General features: G+C 54.7%; 1 protein-coding gene across 1 annotated transcript in view; it reads right to left on the bottom strand.

The window, feature by feature from the left end:
• EPHB2 (EPH receptor B2) overlaps positions 1-24605 on the bottom strand; it is a gene marked incomplete at its 5' end in the record, with an annotated part of 117952 nt that overhangs the window by 63876 nt on the left and 29471 nt on the right. The window contains 2 exons of the mRNA XM_084300269.1: positions 9894-10578; positions 14555-14619. Coding sequence (XP_084156395.1) covers positions 9894-10578; positions 14555-14619 — 750 coding nt within the window. The remainder of the gene's footprint in view (positions 1-9893; positions 10579-14554; positions 14620-24605) is intronic.

Genomic DNA, 24605 nt, shown 5'->3' on the forward strand with positions numbered 1-24605 from the left:
CTCCAGCATCTCTCTGGCTGCTCAGCCTGAGGCGTAACCTCCTCCCTCATCGCACCTCCCTGCAAACCAAACTCTGTGCCGGAGGCTCCTGAGCCATTTGGAAGACAGCACGCTTCAGCACTAGAAGAAACAGGCAGGTTATGTGCCCAAGCAATGCTCTTGATCATGGTCACAGTGATACGTGTCTGGAGAATGGTCACTTGTGCGCAAGACTGGAGGGACAAGGGAAGGAGAAGAGAGAAGGGGACAGAGGAAAGCTCATTCTGTGGCTCTTTCTGTGGGTACTTTGGGCCACTGCACGTGCCCACAGCCTGAATCTGTGAGCTCTGCACAGTCCAGGACAGAAAAGACACAATTTTCTCCCATGAAGGACTGGGAGAGAGGTGGAACAGCGTGATGGAAACCACTGGCTGGTGTCTGAAAGCCTGCGTTGCTGCACAGACCATTTCCATGTCTCTGCAGAAAGCCTCCTGGAGAGATGATGCCATAAAAAGGCAGATATAGTGCATTTAATAGATGGTGCTGTTTGCTGTTTGACGAATATTATCTGTTTCTACAGCCTCTTCAGAAGTCACTACGGTCTTTTGAAATGCCATCCAGACTGGAAGAACTGCCATTGGGAGAAAAGCATCCATGTTACTCTATTTTATGGGCTCCACTTTAGGCTGCACTTTAATTCTCAATAATCTTGAGGGTTTGGGCATTTTGATAGTTTGAGATGAATAAAGCCTTTATCATGTGTCCATATATTTTCACTACTCCTGTCTCCTGTCACAGCTGCGGGTGTAACAACCACGGTGCTTCTGGGATCACAATGTTTTGAAAAGAAATTGCTAGCTTTGGTTTCAGACTTGAAAACTGTCTTCTTGACCACAGGGTCTCCATGAGCTCTGAATGTGACAATAGCCTCGAAGTGAAAAAAAAAAAAAGAGACTTTGCAAGCGTGAGCTTGTCATCCCTGAAAACCATCAGTGCCCATCTAATGAAGAACCAGACCCTGCCTCAGAGAGCATTCTGGATTTGCCCTGCATGCTCCCTCCAGGCCCACCCCTCCACCGACCCCTGGCTGCCTCTGCAGAACCCCTTGGAGGGGTGAGTGGGCTCTGCTGGATGTGACTGCAGCCAGGGGATGCCAGCCACCCCCCAGCACCATTAATTAATCACCAGCAATCTGTCTCCGACCACAGCATCGGTTGCATCTCACAGCATCGGTTGTATCGCACACCTCGTGTTCCTCCCCAGCCCTGCACCTCTGGCCCTAGACGAAGCACTGCAGTCATCTGAAAATTTATTCCAGCTGTCAGAAAAATGAGATGTGCTTGGACACAGGATCAGGTCCTTCTGAATAAAGCCCTGGACACCTGCAGCTGGTGGGGCCTGGTGCAGCGTGAGGGCATCCCTCACTGCCCCGCAGCCTCACGCCTCCCTGCAATGCAGCGCTGTGCTGCCAGCGGCTCGGAGTTTTGGTCGTATTTCAACACAAATTGGGTTGCACTAACTTGGTGCAAACAAAGCTTCAGAGCTGCTTTCTGCCCTGCAAAGGCTGCAAGGGTCAGAGCCCCATTGGCCAGCAGGAGCCATGAGCATGGGCTTTTTGACACCAGGAGCTAGATGTAAACTCTCCAAAGTCCAAAAATCCGATTTACTGCCAAGGACCCCAGGATGATGGTAACCTGAAGCTTGGCAGCTGTCATTTCAACCAACCAAAACAAGGAAGAGCTCTCTGTCTTTGAAGACCTCGTTTCGGAGATATGGAAAGGTTTTGCAGGAGTCACCTACCTGCAGAACACGTGGTGTTCACCAGGGTCCCATGTCGGGTACCTTTCTAAGGACAAGCTCTCTGGATGCAGGAGGACAGTGCACTGAGCTGGCAGCTCCTGGTCTCTGTAGGGTTCTCTCTCCTTCACACCCTGCTTTCAAAGACCTTGTGCCTTACAGTTTCCTGCTCACATGATACCCTTTCCTCCTTTTCCAATTGTAAGACTATAAATTACCTTTTTTTTTTTGCATACTAAGGGCAGTTTCCCCATTTCTGGGGGCAGACACAAGCACTCTGCCAGCCCCCGTGCAGTCCTGATGGCCGAGATCAGGATGTCAGGAAAAACAGAATGGGGTGAAGAGTGTTTGACCCATGACTCCCACTGCTTAATGCGGGATCTTCCACAGCATCCTAAACACAAACTCCTTACAGAACAATGCTAAAGCCTGTGGGGTGCTGACCTGCAGCGCCACATACTCTCGTGGGCACCATTGGGAACAAAGCTGGGATTTGAAAAGTACCCAAGCCATGCAGGCACTGCAGCTTCCCTGTGCTTGGGGAAGGACTTCTGCTGATGCTTTCCAGCACAGAAGCGGTCTGAGGTGCTGGTTCAGAGACTCTTCTGCTGGCAAATGTGCTTGCAGTTCAGTCACAGCTCACCCAGAGCACATGGCAGCACTCTGGGCTCCTGCCCCACAGCACCTGGTGGCCAGGTCCTGCAGCCCTTCCTCCCTGTTCGTTCTCTTTATAACACCTTTCAAACATTATAATGTTTTTTTGCTTGCCTTTTTTTTTTTTTTCCTTCTTCTTTTCTTTGACACTCATTCCTTACATGTCGAAAAATGAGGGCATTTGCACCGTGTCCTTTGCGCCCCTTCTCCCCACGGTGCTGAAATCATAGCCCCCGCTCACACAAGGTCTGCATATTGCTGGTCGGTGTCACCGTGCCTCAGGTCTCCTTCCAAAAGTACAGCGTGCAAAAATGTGTACTTTGGCCCAAACTAATTACATGTTGTTTGTTCTACATAAACACAGCCATCGTGTTAGCTGTGAAACGCTTTGATTCCATTTCCTAACCTTTATGGGGACTTTTATGCATACTTTCCAGTGATATACTATGTTTCTAAGGCATATGGGGAACAATAAAGTGTTTCCCTGGAGCTAATTAAGCTAATCATGGCTTTTAGATTAATTTTTCTGTAAGTTTTTTACCTTGCATTGCTAAAATTAAATAAAATAACCGTGATCTTATAGAATGATCATCTGACATCGCACTGACTTTAAATTGGCAGCTCTCTCCAGGGAGAATGTCTGAAGGCATTTCCCAAAATTAAACGTTCAAAATAATCCCTTGGTTTCGGCCCAACTCAGAAAATTTTCAAATGAAGAACACCATCCTTAAAAGCAGCATTTTTTTTCCAGTTTTCCTCAGATTACATACAATGAAGAATCAGCACTCTTCTAAATTCAGGAAAACGCCCTCCTTGCCTCCCACATCTCTCAGCACCTCGATCCAAACTAAAACCTAATGGCTACCAGTAAAAACACCTTCACTTTATGCTAGTAATGAGTTAAAATCCTGGAGGCCTGGGCTGGGATCCCAGCTGTTTATTCCAGTTCCTATTAATGTTTACCACTGTTCCCAGAAAAAAAAATAAAATAATAATAAAATAAAAATCTGAGGTCTATGAGGGCGAGAGAGGGAAAGCAGGAAGAAATCAGGCTCTCCCCCTGGGTCCTTCCAGAGGAGTGAGCACAGCTATTCCCAGCTCACATGGGTGTAGCAAGAAGAGGAATGTGGTATTAGATCCAAAACGCTGCTTCATGTGTAAAAATAAAACGGGGGGAGTTTTGTTATCTGCACAGATGTGAGCGCCACGGAAGCCCCCGTGTTACGCCGGGGCTCCAGCCTCTGCACCCAACTTTCTGGCCCTGGGGCTCAGCGTGGGGCTTTTCATACCCCTTCACAACAGGGCTAGGAGTGCTCTGAAGCAATCCTGACCTTCAAAGCTCACGCTCATATGCTGGAAAACCGAGTCTGTTCCCCTTCTCTGAGCAGTAAGACCTCTTGTGGAAGGTCTCTGCCCACCTCTTCTTCCCTCAGACTTCCTTTACGTGCTGCTGGCTGGTGAAATCTAGTCCCTCAGAAGCAGCTTTTCCTATTCCAAGTGAGTTGCCTACCTGCTTCCTTCAGCAGCGTTGTCTTTCCCCTGTCCTGGGCCACCTGTGTTCCTCCCTGCCAGGTCAGCATTTCCTGGAGTTTGGGACCACCAGGGAAAAAAAAGCCTCAGCCCCCTCGTCTCACACCCTCTTGTTCTGCTCCAACCTCCAGAAACCTAAACACAAGCCAGGAATTTACAGAGAACAGGCTGGCATCTCATCTGGCTCCACAGTGCACCAAACAGGCTCGGTGTATTTAATGCAGAGCAGCTGCGAGCCCCACCACAGCCCTAATTGGATTCACAACATGGGGGGGTCAGCAAGAAGGAGGGAGAGGAATCAAAGAGGTGGAAGGGGCTGGGTTCCTGCTCCCCAGACTGAAAGGGAGGAGAGGGAGAAGCCCAAAGAGCAGCATCCACAATGACATGGAGCCACTGCAGGCTGGGAGCATTTAAATTGTCAACAGCCCTGTAGAGAAGGCAGACAAATTCCTGTTTTGTACTTGTGAAGAAGCCAGGTGATGTAATCATCTTATAGGATGATGGTGAAATACTTTCCATTCCAGCAGTAACTCAAGATGTTAAATAGCAGCTACTAAAGTTAAACATTGTTAAATCAGTGTGTCAGGATAGCATCTACCTAAGAGTTTTTAAAGAGTTGGCTGATGAACCAGTTGACAGCTAATGTTCACTTTCCACATGCCGTGAAATAGTGCAATGCTTCAGAGAGGTAGGAAAAAGCCATTTGTTAAATGAGGCACTCGTGGCTATTTTAGGACTGCCACCGCAACATCAGGACCAGTCAAATAAGGATGTGCCAGCTGGGGGATTTGGTCGGTGAAGGATTAAAGGAAGGTAGCGAGAGCAGTGCCAATCTATGAACATATATGGGAAACAGATTAAGGCAAATTAGCCTTGTATGTTTTTTGATGCAATTACAAGATTGGTTGGAGAGGTAACAGCGTTAGCACAACGCACCCAAACTTCTGAAGAGCGTTTCCCTCGGCAACATGCGATATTTTGATTCAGAAATTAGAGGGTCTGCAGACACCGTGGGACATATTCAATGCATTAAAACTTGGCTAGCTGATACTGCTACGGTCTGAGATCTAAGCAGGGAATGCGCGGAGAGCAGGTCTGTTTCTACTAGAGCCAGCAGATTTGATTCGTGGCTCTGGGCTATTTAGCATTTTTATCAATGACCCAGGAGAAAGCCCAAAGTGTTCCTAATAAAGTTAGCCGATGACATGGGAGTTGCGGTGCGGTAAGTAGTGAAGGTGGTGGGTTACTGATGCACGTGTGCCTCGGTGAGCTGGGCACAAGCAAGCAGTGTGCATTTCAGTACCGAGGGCACCCTGCTCCCTGCCACAGAGGACGAGGATCCTGCCAGAACACCCCACTGCAGAGTCATTGCCACGAGGGTTAAAGCAAACCTGGGGTAATAGGGACAGGGAAGTCGCAGGGAGGGAGGTGCCATCCTCTCTGGCATTCGGGGGTGGAGGATTGCTCTTAGAGGGATGGAGGCAGAGTTGTGGGAATGCGTGACCTGGGGTCCAGGGGCCAGGCACAGTCAGGACTGGGGGGCACTGGTAAGGGGGGAGGGATGGGTAAGGGGGGGAAGCAGGAACAACCACTGGAAGCATTTAACGGGTAATTCTCCTTCTCTGGAAACATTTACATCACAATTGGCTGTATCTGCTCTAGCTCAACCAGGAATGCTTCCTGTAAGAACTTAATTACCCCTAGGGCCTTGCAATTTATTGGCTGGGTCCAGCATTATCAGTTGAGGCCCAGAACCAAAACAGGCACGGAGCCATAAATAGCCCCATATCTTCAAAACATCACGTACATATGGGACGTGATCACAAGACAGCAAGAACATACCCTTCCTCGGCACGTCAGGAAGACACTGCCCCTCCGAGCACACTACTCCAAACCATCAGCACAGGCCTGGCCCCACACCAAAACCCAACGCAGCACGGCGGGACCAAGCCCGCTGCTCAACCTTGAGCTGGAGAAGGCAGATGGCAACCTGGATCTTCTACAGACCACCTAAGTGACCAGGTTTCTCCTCTCCTCAGCACATCACCAGTCTCCCCACCTCACTATTGCCCTGAGCTCCTCTCCTGGGCAATGCCCGTGGCCCTAAGGAGCGATGCCGTGCGCCTCACAGCATGAGAGCACCACCTCCAGCTCCTGCAGGCCAAAACCACCCCGTCACCACGGCAAGACTCTGGCTCCCCACACTCAATACTACACGAATGCAACAAAGAGGCTGCCCACTTCACCGGGCACGTGAAAGTGGAAGCTGGAGGAGAAGAGAGGCTGGAGATGGCAGCAGGGCTCAAGGGCCAGGACCAGCCTGTGGCTGCCATCCCTGAGCAGGCAGAGACCGTCACGGGGAGCGTTCAGCTGCCGTCCAGCCTGAGGAGAGAGAGCAGGGAGCACAATGGCTCTGCCTCCTCTGTTGCAGAGCAGAGCCAATGAATAAGGGAGGCAGAGACAGAAATGCGCTTAATATGCTGCTTGGGAGGGACAGGCGGGGGAGGAGGGGGGAGGCCGCCAGACAAAGAACAGGGAGATGGAGGAAAAAAAAGGCAGGCGGAGAGCAGGGGAAGGTGAAGCAGGGAGGCAGGAGGACGGGGCTGAACGTGCAGGGATGGGCAAGGGGGTGGTGAGGGCAGGAGCGTGCACAAGCCCCACGCCGCGGGACGGAGCCGGGGCAATGCTCGGCAGGGCCAGGCAGCCCCGGCAGGGCCCTGCGGGATCGGCGAGCAAGGCCCAGCGAAATGAAAATCTCTTAACCACGCCGAATTGTTAACTGCCCCCAAATCCTTTTGTGCTGGGGCTGCGAGCTTAAAGGAGCTTAAGCTGTTAGATGCATGAACTTCCCCCATAAATATCCCTCGTGTACGCCGCCGCTGCTGCTGCTGCTGCTGCTGCTGCTGCGAGCCGGCTTGTGCTGCGTTGGCCGGATGAAAAGCCTGGCGGAGAAAATGAGCAGCTCCTTCCAGCCCCTTGCAGCTGCATGGGGACAGGCTGCCAGCTGCTCGGGGCACCCTTTTCCACCGAGACCCAAAGGCAGCACGAGTGGGCCGCATCCCCCAGGCTCCTTGCCACGTCCCGGTCGGGCTACCGAGCCGTGTGAGAGCACTTCGCGCCGAAAGCCAGCTCGGATTTGCTTTTGTTTTGCTGCTGGAAAAGGGCCCAGATTCCCTCCCGCCCCTGAAAACACGAGGAAACCTGCCGGCCACATGTATCAGCGGGCTCCCCCCAAGCCAGACGGCTCACACTGTGGGTGCTGGCACCGGGATGTGATGGGAGCAGGGCAGGGTCACAGGGCTGCAGCCCCGTGGGTCCTCACCCCGTGGAGCAGGGCAGGACAGCCCTATTGACCCAGATGGGGTCATCAGCCCCCTCCCCAGCCCGCTCACTGCCTCACCAGGATCTGGAAGAAGACAGGAATGCTATGGCTGTGTCCCACCACTTCTGCGGGACGGCTCCGCTCCTGCCCCCCGCTCACCCCAGCTTTTCTGTCTGGGGCTGGTGGGGGAATTGTAGGAAATGCTCCGATCCCACAGGACCCCCAGGGCCCCCTCCAGCCCCGCTCGCAGCCCCGCAGGCAGCTGCCCCACGGCGAGGGCAGGCTGCCGGCCACCAGGTGATTAATGACAGTGGGGAGCGTGGGGCCACGCGCACGCCAGCACCGGCTGGAGAAACAGCTGCCGAGGTACCGGACCTCCCAAAATCCTGCTGCTGCTGCACAGACAAAGCAGAGACCCGGCTTTTCTCCTACTCGCTCCCTCCAGCTCGGCCCCCGGCTGCTGCACCAGGCTGCAGGAGGGGATGCTGCGATGGAGGAGCCGGGCACCCTGCTGCCTTCAGAGGGACAGCCCCGTGGCTGTGCTGGCTCCACGGCTGGGGAGCTGCTTTGAAGGAGCAGCACAAGCTCAGAAACCGAAACTGCATCGGAGCAAAGCGTTGCGCAGGGCTGGGGCTGCTTGGGCAAAAAATAATGATAATAATAATAATAAAAAAAAAAAGGGCTGAGATGGAAAAGCTCACGTGAATCATTTTGGCTTTCTTGTGTTGCTGTGAGTGCTTCCCTTGGGCACAGCAAAGCATCCAGCCTCCCCCTGAGGCTGGGATTATTGAGGCTCCCTTCTCACATCGCATTGCAGCAGTGCTCCCGTCCCCAGCACCGTCCCTGCTACAGCTGGAGGGCACCTGATCTCCTCTTAGCTTGGTGGGAATAGCTGCTCAGTGCCCCCATGACAGGGGTTTAAAGCAAGGATATTAAAGGATGCCCCAGCACGTCAGGACCTGTAGCTTGACACGAGCAGGCCAGCAGTGGAGGTGCTCTATCCTCCAGGTGAGCATTCCTAGGAGAAGCCACGTAGCAAAATGAAGATGTCCGTGAAGGGCTTCACTTCTGAACCTTTGACCTCAACCAGTAACTACTGCTAAATCACTTCCAGATTTTTGAATTTCTCCTCATGCCCTCCCCAGACTCCACCTTTAGTCCTATGGCAGAGGGACTGCTGTGACTATTCAGCCTGCAGGCCCAGCCAAATGCTGCCAGAGACTCTCCCCCTTCTCTGGCGTGGCCATCTCCCCACTATCAGCACCTTCCCCATGCTTGCTTGGAGCTGCAACCCGTCCCCTCCTGCAGCAAGCAGGGAGGGGAAGCAGCTCCTTCCCTGCACAGCACCTGAGGCTCTGCACCGCCTGCTGACGTATCTATAATTGATCTCAGAGAAATTCCAGCTCTGCTCAGTGTGCCGATGCTATCAAAACTGTAATGGGATTTTGATGTTTGGCTGGGACAGGGAAGAAAGAATCGGTTTGCCAAACGCCACGGTTTGCTCTGCTTTGCTTTCTTGCTCCTTTTCTGCAGCTCTCCCACTTCCCCGTCTTCCTAACTCCAGCAGCTCGGCGCACACCCACCCAGCACACTGCTAAGCACATCATTTTGGCTACTTTCTCCTCACCCATCCTCAGTGCCCATGACCCAATTTCCATCAAAGCAGAGCCCTCCACTTAGAAGGACACGGCGGATGTCCTGCACCCCTTCCCAGGAGGTGCAGACAAGGCGGTGGAGAAAGTGGGGAACGGATCACCCCAATCCCTACCCCTACAGAGATAATCACTGAGATGGGACAGATCAGCTGCCAGCAGGCTTGAGTGGCTGGGACTGTGTGGGGTGTTTCCTCTCCCACCCAGCCCTGAGCAGCCCCATCGCACCTGCCTGGGGCTCTCTGCACCGTGGGATGCATCTGAGCCCCACGGGAGAAGCAGATGCTCCCCGAATCTGCTTGGACATCGACCTTCAGGCAGGAATCTTCTGGCTACAGAGGGAGCTCGGGGGCCAGGTTTGGCGATGTTCAGCCTGCAGAGGTGAGCCTGGCCACCAGCACCCCATGAACACATCCAGTCCTAGGCCGTATGCACCTCCCCAGCAGAATGCTGCAGGCAGCTGGGTCCTTCACACTGCGCGATGTTTGGATGCCTGGAGCCCTGCTCCCCTTACCCCAGGAGCACTTCAGCCCACACTGAGCCACAGGATATAAACTGAAACTCAACCAGTTCCTCCTGCGAGGCCCCGTACCTGTTTCTGTGCAACCAGGGAGGAACCTCCCTCTCCTCCAGACCCTCAACACCTCCTCTTGCTCCCTCTTCCATTCTAGCCCCAAAATTTTGGGAAGGGGCTGCAGACCAGAGGCACAGCTCAGTGGCACATGCACCATAGCTGAACACACATCTCTCCAAGGCCTGGGGAGCACGAAAGGCACCAGGGACTTGATGGCACCCCTGGACTTGGAGGCTCAGAGGACCCAGAGGTAAGGCAGAGCCTCTGCAAGGGACGGATGAACCCTGCTCCCTGCAGACCACGGCTGCAAATCCCAAGCACCAACATCAGCAGAGCCCACCGCGGCAGCAAAACGAGCACCTGAAGCAAGAACAGAAGCAGTTACCTCTGCAGACGGTCCCGTTTTCCACCGACTCGTAGCCTGCCCTGCACATGCAGCGGCCGATGGGCACCAGCCACTCGCCGTCCCCGTTGCAGTACAGCTTGATGGGCACATCCACCTCCTCCGCGTTGGTGATGCACGTCCCCCGAGCCGCCACCAGGGAGGTGCTCTCCGCTCCTGAAAGAGTTTCTTGGAAGACAGCCCCGTTCTGGATCACACGGGGACACTTGCGGTAGAAGACGCGGACTGCGATCAAAGACATGCAGCCTCCGTAGTCCTGGAAGGCCAGGTAGAAACCGTTTTTGGAGACGGGCCCAAAGCTGCGCACCTCGGTGTTGATCTTCATCACCCGCCCACCTAAGTCCACCTGCGAGAAGCTCTCGTCGGCAGCAATTGTATCTACCTTCATCCAAGGGTTTTCCATCCAGTTGGGAAAAGTCTTGGTGGCAGAGTCAAAGTCTGATTCGTAGTAGTAGAGATTAAAAGTCTCCTTACAGGAGCCTGGGACGTTAGGGATGCTGCTGCAGTCCCGGACGGAAAATTTCATCTCCACATGGATGCGGTGTGCTCCTCGCCTCCGGATGTACTTGGTCCGGAGCCAGTTGTTCTGGCTGGACTCAAAGACGTTGCACACCTGGTAGGTGCGGATTGTGTTCATGTTCTCGTCGTATCCACTCACCTCTTCCCACTGCGGACAGAAAGAAAGTCAGCGGGCTGCACGGAACCGAAAGACACGGCATTAAATGGGGCTCCCACCTGCTTTGCCTCTTCCCAGTCCCCTCGCACGCTGAGCGGGCACACTGGCCCCGTACGAGCTGTGCCACACCGTGCCCATGCCGGTGTCAATCCCAATCCCAACCATTTTGGGTAAAACGTCCCCGCACGTGGCCTGGGTGCGTCGGGGCACGGTGGGGCCACGCAGCGCGCCGGCAGTGGTAATGGCTTTAGCAGGGGCTCCCCCCGAGCGGCTGCGCGGCGCTGCAGAGGCCTCACAACTGCAGAGCCTCCCGGCAAAGTAACACGATGCCTTTAGCAGATGTATTCCCCCCGGTGCCGCTACGGTTACAAACGTGGCAGACAGACTCTGCTTTCTCAGGAGTTCACAACGTGACTGCAAAACCTCCTCCAGGCTGCAGCTGGAGCACGGCGCAAGGTGCAGGCAGCCAGCGGGCTGGCAAAACCCCTCAGCATCCTCCCCGGGGACTGGGGATGGAAAGGGCAGCTCAGGGCCCCCTCCAGCGCTTCACCGTCCGTGGGATCCCACCCTGCCTCCTCGACCAAGCCCACGGTTCAGGATGTGCAGGAAGAGACTGGCCAGCAGCCAGTGGGAAGGTTTACGGGAGCCTGCCTGACCTCGCCACGTATCCACAACGTGCTGGCCTCGATCCCTCTGGTGGCCCTCATCCTACAAGGACCAACTTTTTTTGGTGTGACACAGGGGCCAGCCCCAAACCAGAGTGCCCTCTATCTTGAAAGTGGGCCTGTGGCATGTCCCACGGCTTGTGGTCCCTTCCCAGGAACACAGCTCACAGTCAGTGTATTTTCCCCACAAATAATCTTGGGTTTCCCCATGGGAAGGTCAGCCCAGCTCCTCCCAGCTGACTAACAGCAGCAACCAGCTCTGCTCAGGGCAGCTACACCACCACCCTTACCTGCACCCACTCCTGGCTGGCCATGTCCAGGTCTCTGCCCTTTTGTCCAGTCCTTCAGGGCTTGTTGCTGTCTCCACCCTTTGTAGGACGGGGAGACACTTCAGAGCGGGTCAGAGATGGGATTTACCCGCTGGGATCCAGCAGGATTCCTGTCACTGAGGACCCCACCAAACCGTGCTGCTGAACACCCTGGGCGGATTGCACCAGAGAGGTGACCCAGGGAAGGAGAAGGGAGGAGGAAAATCCCTTTCTGTCCTGGGTTTAGCAAGGCTCCATGGCAGCAAGGGTGAGCAAGGGCCCAACCACCATATGGATTGGGGTCCAGCTAGAGTGACACAACCCCAGCCAGCTGGAGCAGCTCTCCGTGAACTTGTCCGTAAACCTGCTCAGGTGGAAACCGAGCTGTTTCCCACCGAAATTCACCGTGCATGGCACAGCCCTGCCCTGGCAGCACTGCAGCACCCAGGGCAGGACAGCAGCACAGAGTTGATGCTCCTGGTGCTCAGATCCGGCACCAAGGGCTGCAGTAAAAGCCCTGCGGGAGCAGAGCCGTCCCCATATCCCCGCCCTGTGGCCAGCAAACAGCTTCACAAGGGCACTCAGGACTGCAGAGAGAGGCTCCCGAGATGAGAGACAGATTGCTTTTTGCACATCAAGGCTAACAGCTGAACAGAAGGCTGTCAGGGAAGATCCCTAAACAGCTCCAACCATTGCTGATTGGCCATGGCTGCAAATCTGCTCCCGTTGTGGGGAGGGAGGGGAGGAGAGCATCCTCTCAAAATGCAGGGGGAGCCTTTGCTTTGTTTTCCAGAAACAAATTTGGCATGCTAGCGGAAAAATGCAGGCTCTCTCTGCTTTTTAGGGCACTGCTGGGGTGAAAGGACCAAGGGCAAGACATAAGAAAACAATTACTTCCCCTGCCCTGCCTCTGACTTGGCTCTCCCTTGCCTGGACCACTCCAAACCAGCATGTCAGCCACCAGGGATGACAGTACCTGGGCACAGGGATGCCCAGCACCTGACCTGTCCCTCATCCCTTCCTGCATGGCCCCAGGGAGGGCTCAGGACACAGCCTGAAGAGCTCAGCACGCGAGGCAGGAGGAGCAGGTGGTGGAAGGAGTCTCTGCAGCCTGAGGCTCACGGTGGATGGTGGAGGCAGGGCAAAGGGAGAGCTACGAACAGCACAGGAGCTCCACAGCAAGGGAAAAAAATAATAATAATAATTAAAAAAGCTACTTTTAGCCTACTAATAATCAGAAATAAAATACTAAACAGAGCATCAATCAGGGGCTTCTTCCAGGTGACCCCAGTTGCACCCGATCTTGCTGAAGCTGTGTCATCCATGCGGGCAGGAGGTGACCCCACCAGCAGCACCAGCACCGTGCTGGGCTTCCCAAAAGCCTTTTTCCTAAGAGGCTCCCAGAAGGGATGAGGGACCGAGCAGGATGCCCAGGGCCAGCCCAGGGTGCCCAGCACGGCGAGCAGGGGCTGTGTGGGGCCGCTGGCACCGCTGGCCGAGCCGATCCCGCAACGTCCCGCTCCCGAGCTCCCTTCTCCCAGCTGGGAGAGAAAGTCACCCCTGTGCATCAGCCCCTCATCGCTTAATTAGAAGCTTCTCCCTTTCTCCTCGCTCTCTAATTAACATGCCGGGAACTCAAAAGAAGAAGGCAGCACAATAATACGGAGAGACGGCTTCCAGCAGGCCCAGGCCTCATTACCGCGGGGCTGGCGAGCTGGAAGCAAGGCGTGCTTTACATATGGAAAAACCGCAAACAAGAAAGGCTGGGCGAGGAGAGAAAAAGACTTGACCTCTGCTCCTGCCCATTGTGTGCCCGTCATCCCCCCTCGGCGGCCGGGCTGGAGCTGGTGGGGCGGTCGGGCTGGCAGGCGGGTGCGGGGCTTTATCATGGTGATGGGGGACCGGTGCCGAAAGCCCCCCACGCCCCGGCACCGCGGGTCGGCCAGGCAGACCGAGGAGGCCGCTCTCGCAGGGTTTAATCTCCTCCACAGAGGCTTTTCTCATCCGTTTCTTTTCTTCTGCCAAGCTGGCTCCGGGAGAGGGCTGTCAGCCCCGGGGTGAGGCCCAAAGGAATGTCTTCATCTGGCCCTGGCCGGGGCTGGGTGCTGAGCCTTCAGCATGCGTGGGGAAGGGAATTCAGCTTCAGCTGCCAGACCCAAGGGTGAGCACAATGCTGCATGAGGGGGCACAGCTTGGCTCGGGGTGCTGCGAGGGTCCCTTGCCAGCCTCACCTTCACCCCAGCCAGGGGGTGTCGGGCACCACGGCCCCAAGCTGCTCCCAGCCACCGCGGGCAGAGAGGGGAGGGATGCTCCAAGCATCTCAGTGCCCCACACAAACCCTCTGAGAGACAGAGGTGGCCGGGGCCTCTTCCATATGTGCAGAGACACGCTGCCTTGGCCAAGCTCTGGTTTGAAGGAGCTTGTCCTGGGTGGCCTTGGGATGGGGCCCAGGGGACTCCTGGTGACAGTAAAGTGGAGAGAATCAACACCAAGCTAGCAAAGGTCCTGCCATGAGTTGCCGGGTGTTCTTAACAGCCTTGTCTGGGCCCACGTTACCCCATGGCCATATTGCTAAGTGTGCAACCTCTCAGACCAATGCCCTGGTCCTGTCCTGCAGCAGATGATGAGCAATAAGATAACACGTGAGATTCTGGGGACAAATGATGGTGGCCTTCGCGTTTCATTCCTCCTTCTCCCTCCTCTTTAACTGACTACAGGGCAGCTTCACAGCGAGTGTAAGTCCTCCAACATCACGTGAGCCTGATGCTGTAAGGTGAGAACTGCCCTTCTTGAACATGGGATAGTCTGGGGAAGTAGAAAGAAAGCTACCAGAAACTAAAATTGTCTTCATGTTTTTATACTCTTTTATATTTTTTATATATTTTTATAGGTGCCAAAGCACTTCAGCAGGTGCCTTTCACTGAGCAACCCCACCTGCAGCCCGGAGACCACAGCCCTGGCACGCAGCTCCCGTACAGCAGGAGGATGACTTACCCCCGAGGGAGGATGCACCGTCCAGCCCAGCTCTGCTGTGGCCGTTGTGGAGTCCATCAGCGTCTCTGCAGGAGGAAGGAAAAACAAGGAGTCAGTGTTGATCTGGGGCTTGAGGATGGTGAAGGGGCAGGAGGAGGAAAGGAGGTCTTCCAGGGTTTGCTCCACACCCTCCCCCAATCCCCCTGCTCCAGCCCTATCATTGCTTTTCCCACTCTGCCTGTGCTCAGGTAGGCAGCGAGCAGGCAGCGAGCAGGCAGCAGGGACCAGAGCACTGTGTCTTCCTGCTCTGCAGGGACCTGGCTCCCTCATTCCCTGCAGTGTCCAGCTGGAGTTTCCTCCTCAAAATCCAAAATCACAGCCTGGGAGCAGCTCTGCAGTGGTGGCTGAGGAGGAGCCCTGGCCCGGACAGGTTCTTTCCATCCCCTTTCATTCCCATTTGCAAAAGTGAGATGTTTTTTCTCAGCACTGTGCATGGCAGGCAGAATCCTTGGCCTTGCAGTAGCCGACAGGAAGGAACAGCACTTCAAGGACTTGCCATACATAAAAATTAAACCAATATTAAAGCCATTTTTCCAGGCAATTTGGGCAGAAGTAAGGCAGATGCTGCTACAGCTGATCAGCACTGAACAGAGGCAGAGGGTGGCTTCCTAAGCCACGCAGGCAGGGAACTTTCTGGACAACGCTCCTCGTCCTTCCTAAAACTTGTCGTATCTCCTGCACTGATGGTTTTTTCATCCTAATTAGCTATTGGCTGGCATAATTACACCAGGCTGATGGCAAGAGAAGGGATGCTTGGGTTATGCCCTGCCAATACTTTGGGTAAAGTGTGGGAATGTTCCCCAGCCAGGGGAAAGCGTAAAGCTTGCAGGAGAGACTGTACAAGACAGAGGCCAGCCAGTGCTTCTGTGGCTAAGCCCCAGGTGATGGCCACGGAAGAAACCATCTCTCTCTGCTCTGCATGGAGAACATGAACCAGCTCTTGATTTGAGTGCACACGCTCGGGATGCCAACTACATTTGCACGGATGCTGGAAAGCATCCACTGCATGCACAATCAAGACACAAACATGAAATACAGCCTGCAGCTTCCCTTCCCCTGCTCTCCCAATTACTGTGGAGCAGGCAAGGAAACGCTGAAGTTTTAGGGTTCTCTGGCTCTGAAGAAAAAGCCCTTTATGTGCCAGGTGTACACCCACACAGCCACAGCCTGCTTGCTGAAAGCGCTCCAACGGGACAGCCCCTATTAGTAGGGATCTCCAGTCACCAGCCTACAGACCCAAAAGATGGTGCCTGTTCCCCAGCAGAAGGAGGGTTGGAGAGTTTCTGGCTGCAACCGTGTCCTGCTGCTGCTCCTGGCCACCAAAAACCACGAGCATCCTGCCACAGATTCCCACCAAGCATCTCCACCTTTTCCACTTTCACTGAACACAAAGGAAGAAAAGACCGACCTTGTGCAAATCCATCATCTGAACAGACAAAGCTGGATGCAGAAATGGCAAAATGGTTGTTATTCAGCCTGCTGAGCAGTCCACGTAAGTTCTCTTTTCCCAAAAGTGAGCTAAAAAGTGCCTCAGCATAGATATGCTACTTGCACCTACTTCTAGCAGTAAATCATTTTCAGGCTGTGGGTTGTTCGTTACTCCTGGTTAGAGCCAGCGGTTTCCAGTTCACAGGAAACCAGCATTTCAAAATTTGGTTTTATTCCAAAAGTGGAAAGCAAAAATAGTCCTTTTCCCACTCAGAAAAGTTCTGGAAAATAGCTAGCATAGAAATGTTGTCATTCAGATTTATGAAATTTCTTTTTAAACTGGGTATTTGTTTACATAGTTTAATAATAGTGTTTATTTTATCAAAGTATCTGGCTTTTTCATTAAAACACCAGTGGCACTTTGATCTAGAAGGAAAACAGCATTTTTCACTCAGTGCTAGCTAGAATCTGCATTACTTAAAAAAATAAAAATAAAAAACCGTATTTGTTAATTTATTGTAACTATCAATGACAATGATGCGTAGTAAATATATTAATAGCAGTGACTCATGTAAGAGAAGATACGCTCTAAAACAGTAAAAGTAATTCCCCAAATAAAAACAATATTCTGAAATATTTTGCATTTCTAAAAGCCTTTTCTTTTATGAAAACTTGGTGCGGTGGAAATGTGCCCAGCACATTAATGCAGAGCATTGTCCAAAGCCCTCGCCCTTGCCCCTAACCCACAGCCGAAGAGTTTCCCATCTCCTCTGGGACATGCATCTGCCCAAGCTGGCCCAAGGACATTCATCTTCATAAATCATTAAGGTTGGAAAAGATCTCCAAGATTATCTGGTCCAACCATCCCTCTACCACCAACGTCACCCCCAAACCACGTCCCTAAGCACCACGTCCAACACAAGCTAACAAGGAGTAGAAAACTGCAGGTTTCAAGCAGGTTTTTCCAAAGGTCAATTATCTTCTCCTAAAACAATCTATCTTCCATTACTTCTAGTCTGAACTTACGCTGCCAGTTATTAGATTTCCTTTTACTTTCACAAAGACTCTGTTACCCAAAACCTCCTTTCCCTCCTGTGCTGCTTACCAGTGCCAAATGAATCATCTCTCAGCCTTCCTGAAGATAACTAGATTAACCGAGCGCCCTTATTCTTTCACTCTAACACAGCTCCTTTTCTTTGAGGCTTCTCTTTATCAACCTTCATTTAGGGTGGACCCCAGGATCGTGGTCCCCGCTGCACACAGCTGTAACATCTCTTTGTGCCCCTTTTTACACATCTCTTCTAGCAAATTGTCTCCCTGGCTAATGTCCAGAAAGCATTATGGGATCAGTTGACACGTCAGCATTTGGCAGTAGTTGCCTGAATTCCGTAAAATTACAAATAACTGGTCCCCACAAATTCGAGCAAACCTCATTAGCTGCACTGACAGCAAGCGTGCATGTGAAGCCAGGCTGGATTTCAAGGGTGGTGGTGGGCTAGATCCACCACCCATTGCTGGCTGACCTCAAAACACACTAACAATGGCGTGCCACCAAGTTATCTCACCTGTATACCTGGACAAAAGCTCCTCACACCCTCCACCTGAGCTCGGAGAGGCTGTACAATCCTCCATGGAAGCTCACTGTCTCATCCTTCAGAAGCTGCTTATTTCTAGGCACATTAGTTTTTCTCTCCAGCCAACTAAATCAGGAGCAGTGTCCAATAACCCAGTGTGTTCCCCATCTGCAGTGGCTTCTCTCTGCCTCTCTCCCAGACTCAAAGCACTTCAAATCTCCATGGCAAGAAACTGCTCTGGGGGGTAAAAGGCCCTGGGAAGATGCAGCCAAGCCGTGCTCTGTCATCTCATCCCGAAAACGCTGGCACTGAGTGTGAGCTCACGATCAATAAACCAGGAAGGTTTAATATGGAGAGATGAGGCCTTGCTGCCCAGCTCAGCTGCTCAAGAAAAAGGCTGTGGTGCTGCCAGGGCTTACTTCTCCTTCAGCTAGGTGGGATTCTGCCGTTGCAGGTCTGTGGGAGATCACCAAAGAGGAGTTTGGAAGGTGACTGTGGTCTGTAAGGATCTACACTGGAAGAAAGCAGCAGCACGCAGAGCTCCTTAGCCCATGAGGGAAATTGCAGCTACCGCTTTGCCTGGGAGCTGAGCCCAGTAAAGCAGATGGAAAACAATATTCTGTTCTAGCAGGGAAGGCATTCACCTCTGAAAACCAATCATCAAGAGATGCAGTCCTAGTACCATTTGGGTCCTTCCCCATCCCGGGTGAGGCAGAATCTGGGCAAGCACGTGCTGCAGGAGCAGGAGCTGGGCAGGAGGCCACCGTGGTTCCTCCTGGCCCATCAAGGTGTGATAACCTGGGAGATGCTCATGCTGGCAGCACAGACATCTCTGAGCAGATCGGTGACTCACCTTCAGGTCCCAAGATGTCAGCTGTGCACAGGCCTGCTGCAGGTGAAAGACTTCTACAAGGCGTGATAAGCCCCAAAGAGCAGGAGCCTACCATCCTCCAGAAGCAAGTCCTCCACACGCAGCAGTCCCGGCGGGGCTCAGCCCACAGCGTGCTCAGCCCCTGGCACCCGTTGTGACCCACGGTGTGTTGGCAAGGCAACCCAGCAGCTCTTCTGGTCCCAAAGGCTGTCCCTACACCCACACCCTGCTCCAGCCAGCCAGCAGGCCCAGCTCCTGCACCAGCATCCTGCAGACTACATGGACGGACCAATTTCTGGATGGGCAGCCCCAAAAACAACCCCTAGTGCCCTGCAAAGCACGGAGGGGGGAAGTCGCCTGCTTCGGCTAGCAGATTTAGCAGCTTTGCTTGCTGCTGCTGCTGACACTTCCCCAACACCATCCTCCTGGTTTGGCAGCTCAGATGACACCCAAGAGCTGGGGGCTGCTTGCAGGAAGGTGCCGCAGCAGGTCCAGGCACTCCGGGACCCCCAGCACCCTACACAGAGCGACCCTGCACCAACAACAGTGTCGATGCAGAGCAAACCCCCCCAGGATCAGCACGGGTGGGTGTCTGGCCCCTGGCCCATCTCTGGTGGCTGGCGATAGCTGCAGCGCCGTGAAATGCTCTTGTCGGAGCAGTATTTTCTCAATATTGTTGTTTGTGTTATTCCCTCCCGCGTGTTTATCTGCAGATTCACATGCTACCCACAGCATTATAAATAAACCTGCAGCTGCTCGAAACTAGCAGACGCAACTCTGGCCTGCTTCCCACCAGAAACCGCACTGCTCCCCGCGGGACGGTTAGGAGATAAGTGCCTGTCCTTTTCACTTTGAAGATGCTTTCAATAAGCAACTTTCTGCCAGCGCCGGGGCCCGTTGCTGTCACAGCCTACCAGGGGAGGCACTGCAGCTTGCTACAGGAGCACGTCGGGGTCTGTGGCCTCTGCCCCATGCTGGATCCCAGCTCGAGTCCTTGGCATGCAGAAATTTATCACTGCCACCACGCCACGGCCCCCACGCTCACAGCAATCACCTGGGAGAGGGGCTCCTACGTTCCTGCCTCACCTCCTTGCTGCTCAGCCACAGGTGAAACGAGCGTGGGGGTCTCGGCTGCACCAGCTCGGTCCATCTGGGAAGGTCAGGACCGAGACCTGGGAGCTGGGAGGAGAGGACAAGGATCACGGTGGGTGCTGGTTGGGGTCGGGCCCTTCACCATGGGATGCCCAGGGCTGGGGATGGAGAGTGACAGGACCAGGAGACAGTGGCAGAGAGGCTGGAGGGGCAAGGGATTAGCAGGGGATCTGTGCGCGCTGCAGACACACTTCTCCATGTCCGGAAAAATAACTTCCATGGAGTTTTGCCAATTCAGACCAATTTAGAACATCTGGACCTGGGTTTCTCAGAAGTCCTGGCAAATCCTTGACGTTTGCAGGCTCCAAACTCATCCAGATAAAGAAACAGCTGGACAAATAAATAGCCCCACAGATAGCTGAGGCCTCCACCCTCATTTTTCCACCCACAGCTTTTTCCCTTTACCTTTCACTTTGCATGTCAGCTCCTCTCTCAGAGTAGGGCACTTGCCAGTGTTTTAACCCCGGTACAACATTACTAACGCAAGGTACAAGCTCCTAGGCTGACCCAGAATTAAAATGATTGTGGCCAAGGCTGGATGTGCAGGCAAGAAGTTACCCAGACCTCACTGATGGAGCAAAGTCACCCCGAGTCAGCCAAGGCAGACACAGGTTAGGCTGTGCATCATTACCAGAGGAGGGCCTGAAAGCCCAGCAAATGCACCTCATCAGATTAATCCACGCTGGAGTGACACTGAAGGGAGGGAAGACCCTGGCGCTGAGCGAGACTCCGTGCTGGAGCCCAGCAAAACATCCAACAGCTCTGCACGGGCACACGTGCTCGTGGAACGGCGTTTCCAGCCCGGCCTCAGGTGCAGCCACCACATCCCCACGCAGGAGGGGCAGTTAATGAGAAACCCGTCTGTCCCCCGCCCCACGGAGCCCTCGCTGCAGATCTATTTATCCTTCCAGCAGTTGAAAGGCTCCTCTCTGCCTCCCGTGCTTTACTGGAGCCTTATTATAATATTTTTGCCAGCAAGAGCTAAGAGGGGCTGAGCAAACCCAGTGGCCTTTCCCTGCAGCACCGAGTTTTGCTTTGCCTGGCCGGTGGCCAGCGGAACAAACTGAAACCCAATCCCCCCCCGGCCGACCCGCTGGCGCGGTAACAGCACGCTGCATTGTGAGCCGGCGGCTACAGGATATTTTGGATACTTCACTCAGGGATCCACTTAAACTCCAAGAGGGAGAGTGATTGATAGGGAGCGAGGAGAAGCAACGACTGGGCTGGGATGGGAACTGCCCGCATCCTGCCCAAAGCCCCAAGCCCCCAAGGCCACCCCGTGCTGCAGGAGCGGTCTGTGCTGGCAGGCCCAGCACGGTGAGAAACCAGGTGGAGACAGGTACTCGGTTGTTCAACCCCTTGGCCTGGAAAATAGGGTCCAGACAGATTGAGAGACCTACAAACAGGGGCAACGTCCAGCATCTTCACCCTCCAGAGCACATCTGATCTCCTGGGGGCGAACAAGGCAAGAAGGGGTAGGCCCAAGCCCAGAGAAATTACATAGCTCTGGCAAGGGAAAGGTCACACCGCAACCCAGGAGCCCCACAGCAAGCTCCCTCTGCGTCCCTCTGGTACTGGAGGGAGGACAAAAACCCCAGCTCTAATGGAGAACTGGAGCTCGAGCCTCAGGCATCCAAAGCAAACTGGGACCAGCTCTGGGACCACCCTAGGTTGGACGTCACCCCGGGGAGGAGCGGGCAGGAAGGTGCAAGGGACGAGGACCCTGCCTCCTGTCCTGCTCGATGATCATTTGTGCTCCTTCCCCAGCATCGAAGCACGAACGCAGCCAGCTCTTCAGCCCCACGCAAGAGGCTGAAGAGTGTCTGCAAGGGGCTCCTTCAGAGATGGCAGCAGGGCCTGTGAGCTCAACCCTGCTTCTCCTGGTTTGGAAGCTATCAGCCATCACAGGCACTGCCAGAACACTTAAAACCAGCATGAACCCCCCTTCAAAGAGGGGTCAAGCCCAGCTCTAGGTCTTGCAAATCTCCCAAGCACGTGTCTTCCTTTCTAGCCACCCAGCCGACCATCAGCCCGTCCACATGCAGTAACGCTGCCAGGCAGAGCGTGCTGCCTGCCCCATCCACCTTACAGGAGGGAAACAGCCCGGCCCCAGCCCCTAGGAGGACTGAGAGGGGCTGGGGCTCCACAAAGAATTCCGATTTTGTGATCTTCCAGGCTTGGGACTCTGTTGAAGATGTAGGTTAGGCTGGCTGCGAGAAGGGATCACGCTAGGCCTGGCTGCCACTGACCCGGGCTTTCACTGCACATGCGTCCCGGCCACTCCGTTTCCTGACTTTGGCTGCCCCAGAGGTCAGCAGAAACCCGATAACCCCACTGGGGGACCCCAGAAAGCTGCCCCAGCAGCACCAGGGAATGCAGCCCCGGCTGGCAGCGCCTGCCCCGAGAGGAGCTGGGGTTTGTAGGTGGTCTGAGTTCAGCCGAGGGCAGGCTGCCGAGCAGAGACAATGCAGATGCTAAATGCCAGCGAGCAGGGGCCCTCCTGCTGCTCCCGGGAATGCAGTAGCCACACAGAGAAGACACAGATGCAGACATTTAACAGCCATTGCTACTGTCAGCACTAATGACTCAGTCTCTGCAGTCACACAAACCCCATTGTCTGCGGGACACCTTGCGGGAGGGAGGCCCAGGGGTTAAAAAAGCCTCATCCTTACCCACACCCAGCCTTATCTGCCCTGCCAGGATGGATCCAGCAGACACTGAGACCCCTCTGGGGGTCTCACAGCCTGGCCATGTCCCCACAGCAGCGCTGGGCTCCTCTTCCTCACCAGCAGCCACAGAGCCCTGGGGCTGGAGGCCTGGTGCCCATGAGCTGCTCCTGCAGCTCGGCCCTAGAGGAAGCTTTACAAGATCATAACCTGCTCCCACCATCATCACAGAATCACAGAACTGTGGGGTTGGAAGGGACCTCGAGAGATCATTGGGTCCAGCCCCCCTGCCAATGCAGGTTCCCTGCAGCAGGTTGCCCAGGTTGCTCCTCGACTCCCAGGCCCCACAGGATCCTCCGTCCCAGGCAAGCATTTGTGCCTGGGCACAGGGGTGAGGGGACCTTAGGACATCTGGGATGAAGCAAAAAGCCCAGAGGCTGAGTGGTATCACCAGCTACGCAGCACATGCTGGGCCTTTGCACGACATCCATCCCTTTTCCTCACCAACCTCGTTCATCATCTGATTCAACGAGCGTTGACAGGACCAGGAGGAGCAGCATGAGCACGGGGCGTGGGTTTTGGATAGCTCTGGCTCCTCGTCCCCGTGGGGCTGTGCCCCGACTGCCCTACCCAGAGCGGGGGGAGAACATGGCTCAGGTGCGTGCGGTGATCCCCATCCCACCTCCCAGCACCCCTGGCACTAAACGAGGTTTTGCCACCCACCCAGGATGACAAAAGGTGGTGCAGGCTGGAAGCAGCTCCTTCCCAGCAGGCTGCGGAGCCCTGCTCAGCATCCCGATTGAGCTGTCCTTAATGGGCTTCAATTTTAATTTGCTTTTATTGGAAAACACAGATGGTCACCCCTCCTCCCCCCCACCCGAACATATACAGGGTAATAACATTTACAGGAGAAAAGATATCATCTCCAAAGACAGCCAAAGCTCCAGCAAGAGCCCCAGCAGCACACAGTGACACGCAGCTGCACAGCCCCGTGCCTGGCTTGTAAAGGCAGGGCCACACTGAGCACAGGCACGCCGGGGGCAAGGAAAGTGGGGAAAGGAGACCAGGACCCAGTGAGTGAGAGCTGAAGACCAAACCTAGACCCTGGTGTGTGCCAGCAAGCCTGGCAGTGCCAGCACATTAACCTGGTTAGCTTCTTTCCCAACCAGATCCTGCCAAATGATGTCAGGGGGTGCCCACAGCAATCCTCTCCTTGCAGTGCTGCTGCCCGGAGCTGGAGGGGATGCGTTGGTGGTCCCATCCCAGCAGAGCCAGCCCTTGTCTGAGGGGTCCAGCTGGCTCTGAGCACCCACGGACCCCCACCAGCCACCTACAGCGGGCAGGATGAGCCCAGTTGCAGCGAGGAGCTGCTCCCAACAGCCTGGAAAGGAGAAACCTGCCATGCTCCCCACATCCTGGCAGCAGCAGCTAGGAGCAAGGGGACCAGCAGAGCTGCAGTGCAATGCCCACAACACACGCACCTCTTCTTGCTTCTGCCTGGGACAGCAGCACGGATAGCAGGGCTGGAGAGCCCCCCAGCAAAGAAGGAACACCTGGAGGCACCTGACTTGTGCCTGAGCACCCAAAAACTGGCACCTACGTGCGCTCCCGCTCCTCCAGCACTGCCAGGGCCATCCGCACAGAGCCCAAAGGCCTGGGTGGTGAGGGGGTCCCGGGCCTTTTCCCAGCCCCAGCCAGCCGAAGCACAGGGCATGCAGCTGAGCGGGGATGCTCTCCGACGCATGTTTGGCGCCGTGCGCCTACCTGCCAGCCAAGCGTTCCTGCTTTTCACTGTTTTTACTGACAGGCTGTAAATTTGCTTCTGGTTGGCAGCCCCAAGTGGGAACAGCTTAAGAGGAACCACATGGCCAGCTGCAGGCTCGTCTGTGCCAAGCTGCAGAGGGGTGCGCCGTGCCCCCCAGCTGGCTGCGACAGCAGGGGCCTCCGGGCTGGGCTCCCAAACCACGGGGAGCCTCTCCCCAGGACAGACGCAGGAGCTTCCAAAATCCTTGGCAAGGGGTTGGCACAGCGCTCCGTCTGAGCTCCTTCTAGCAGGTCCTGAGGCTAGAGAATAAGGCAGCATCTCTCTGCAGCCCCCCTGGTGTCCCTGGGGGCTAGCGCACAGCCACACCAGAAATGTGAACCCCGCATCTCCGCAGGCCCCACACCACAGATAAAGCTGCGATGGAGACGGCAGCTGTTAACAGTGGGTATTTTTAGTGAGCTGCAAATGTTTCCTCCGCGGGGAAAACTCTATCTTCAATACCTCACCACGGAGAGGGATTCCTCTTTCATGCATGGGTAATTCATTACACACTCGT

The sequence above is a fragment of the Netta rufina genome (assembly GCF_964035555.1).
Source record: "Netta rufina genome assembly, chromosome: 22".
NCBI lineage: Eukaryota > Metazoa > Chordata > Aves > Anseriformes > Anatidae > Netta > Netta rufina.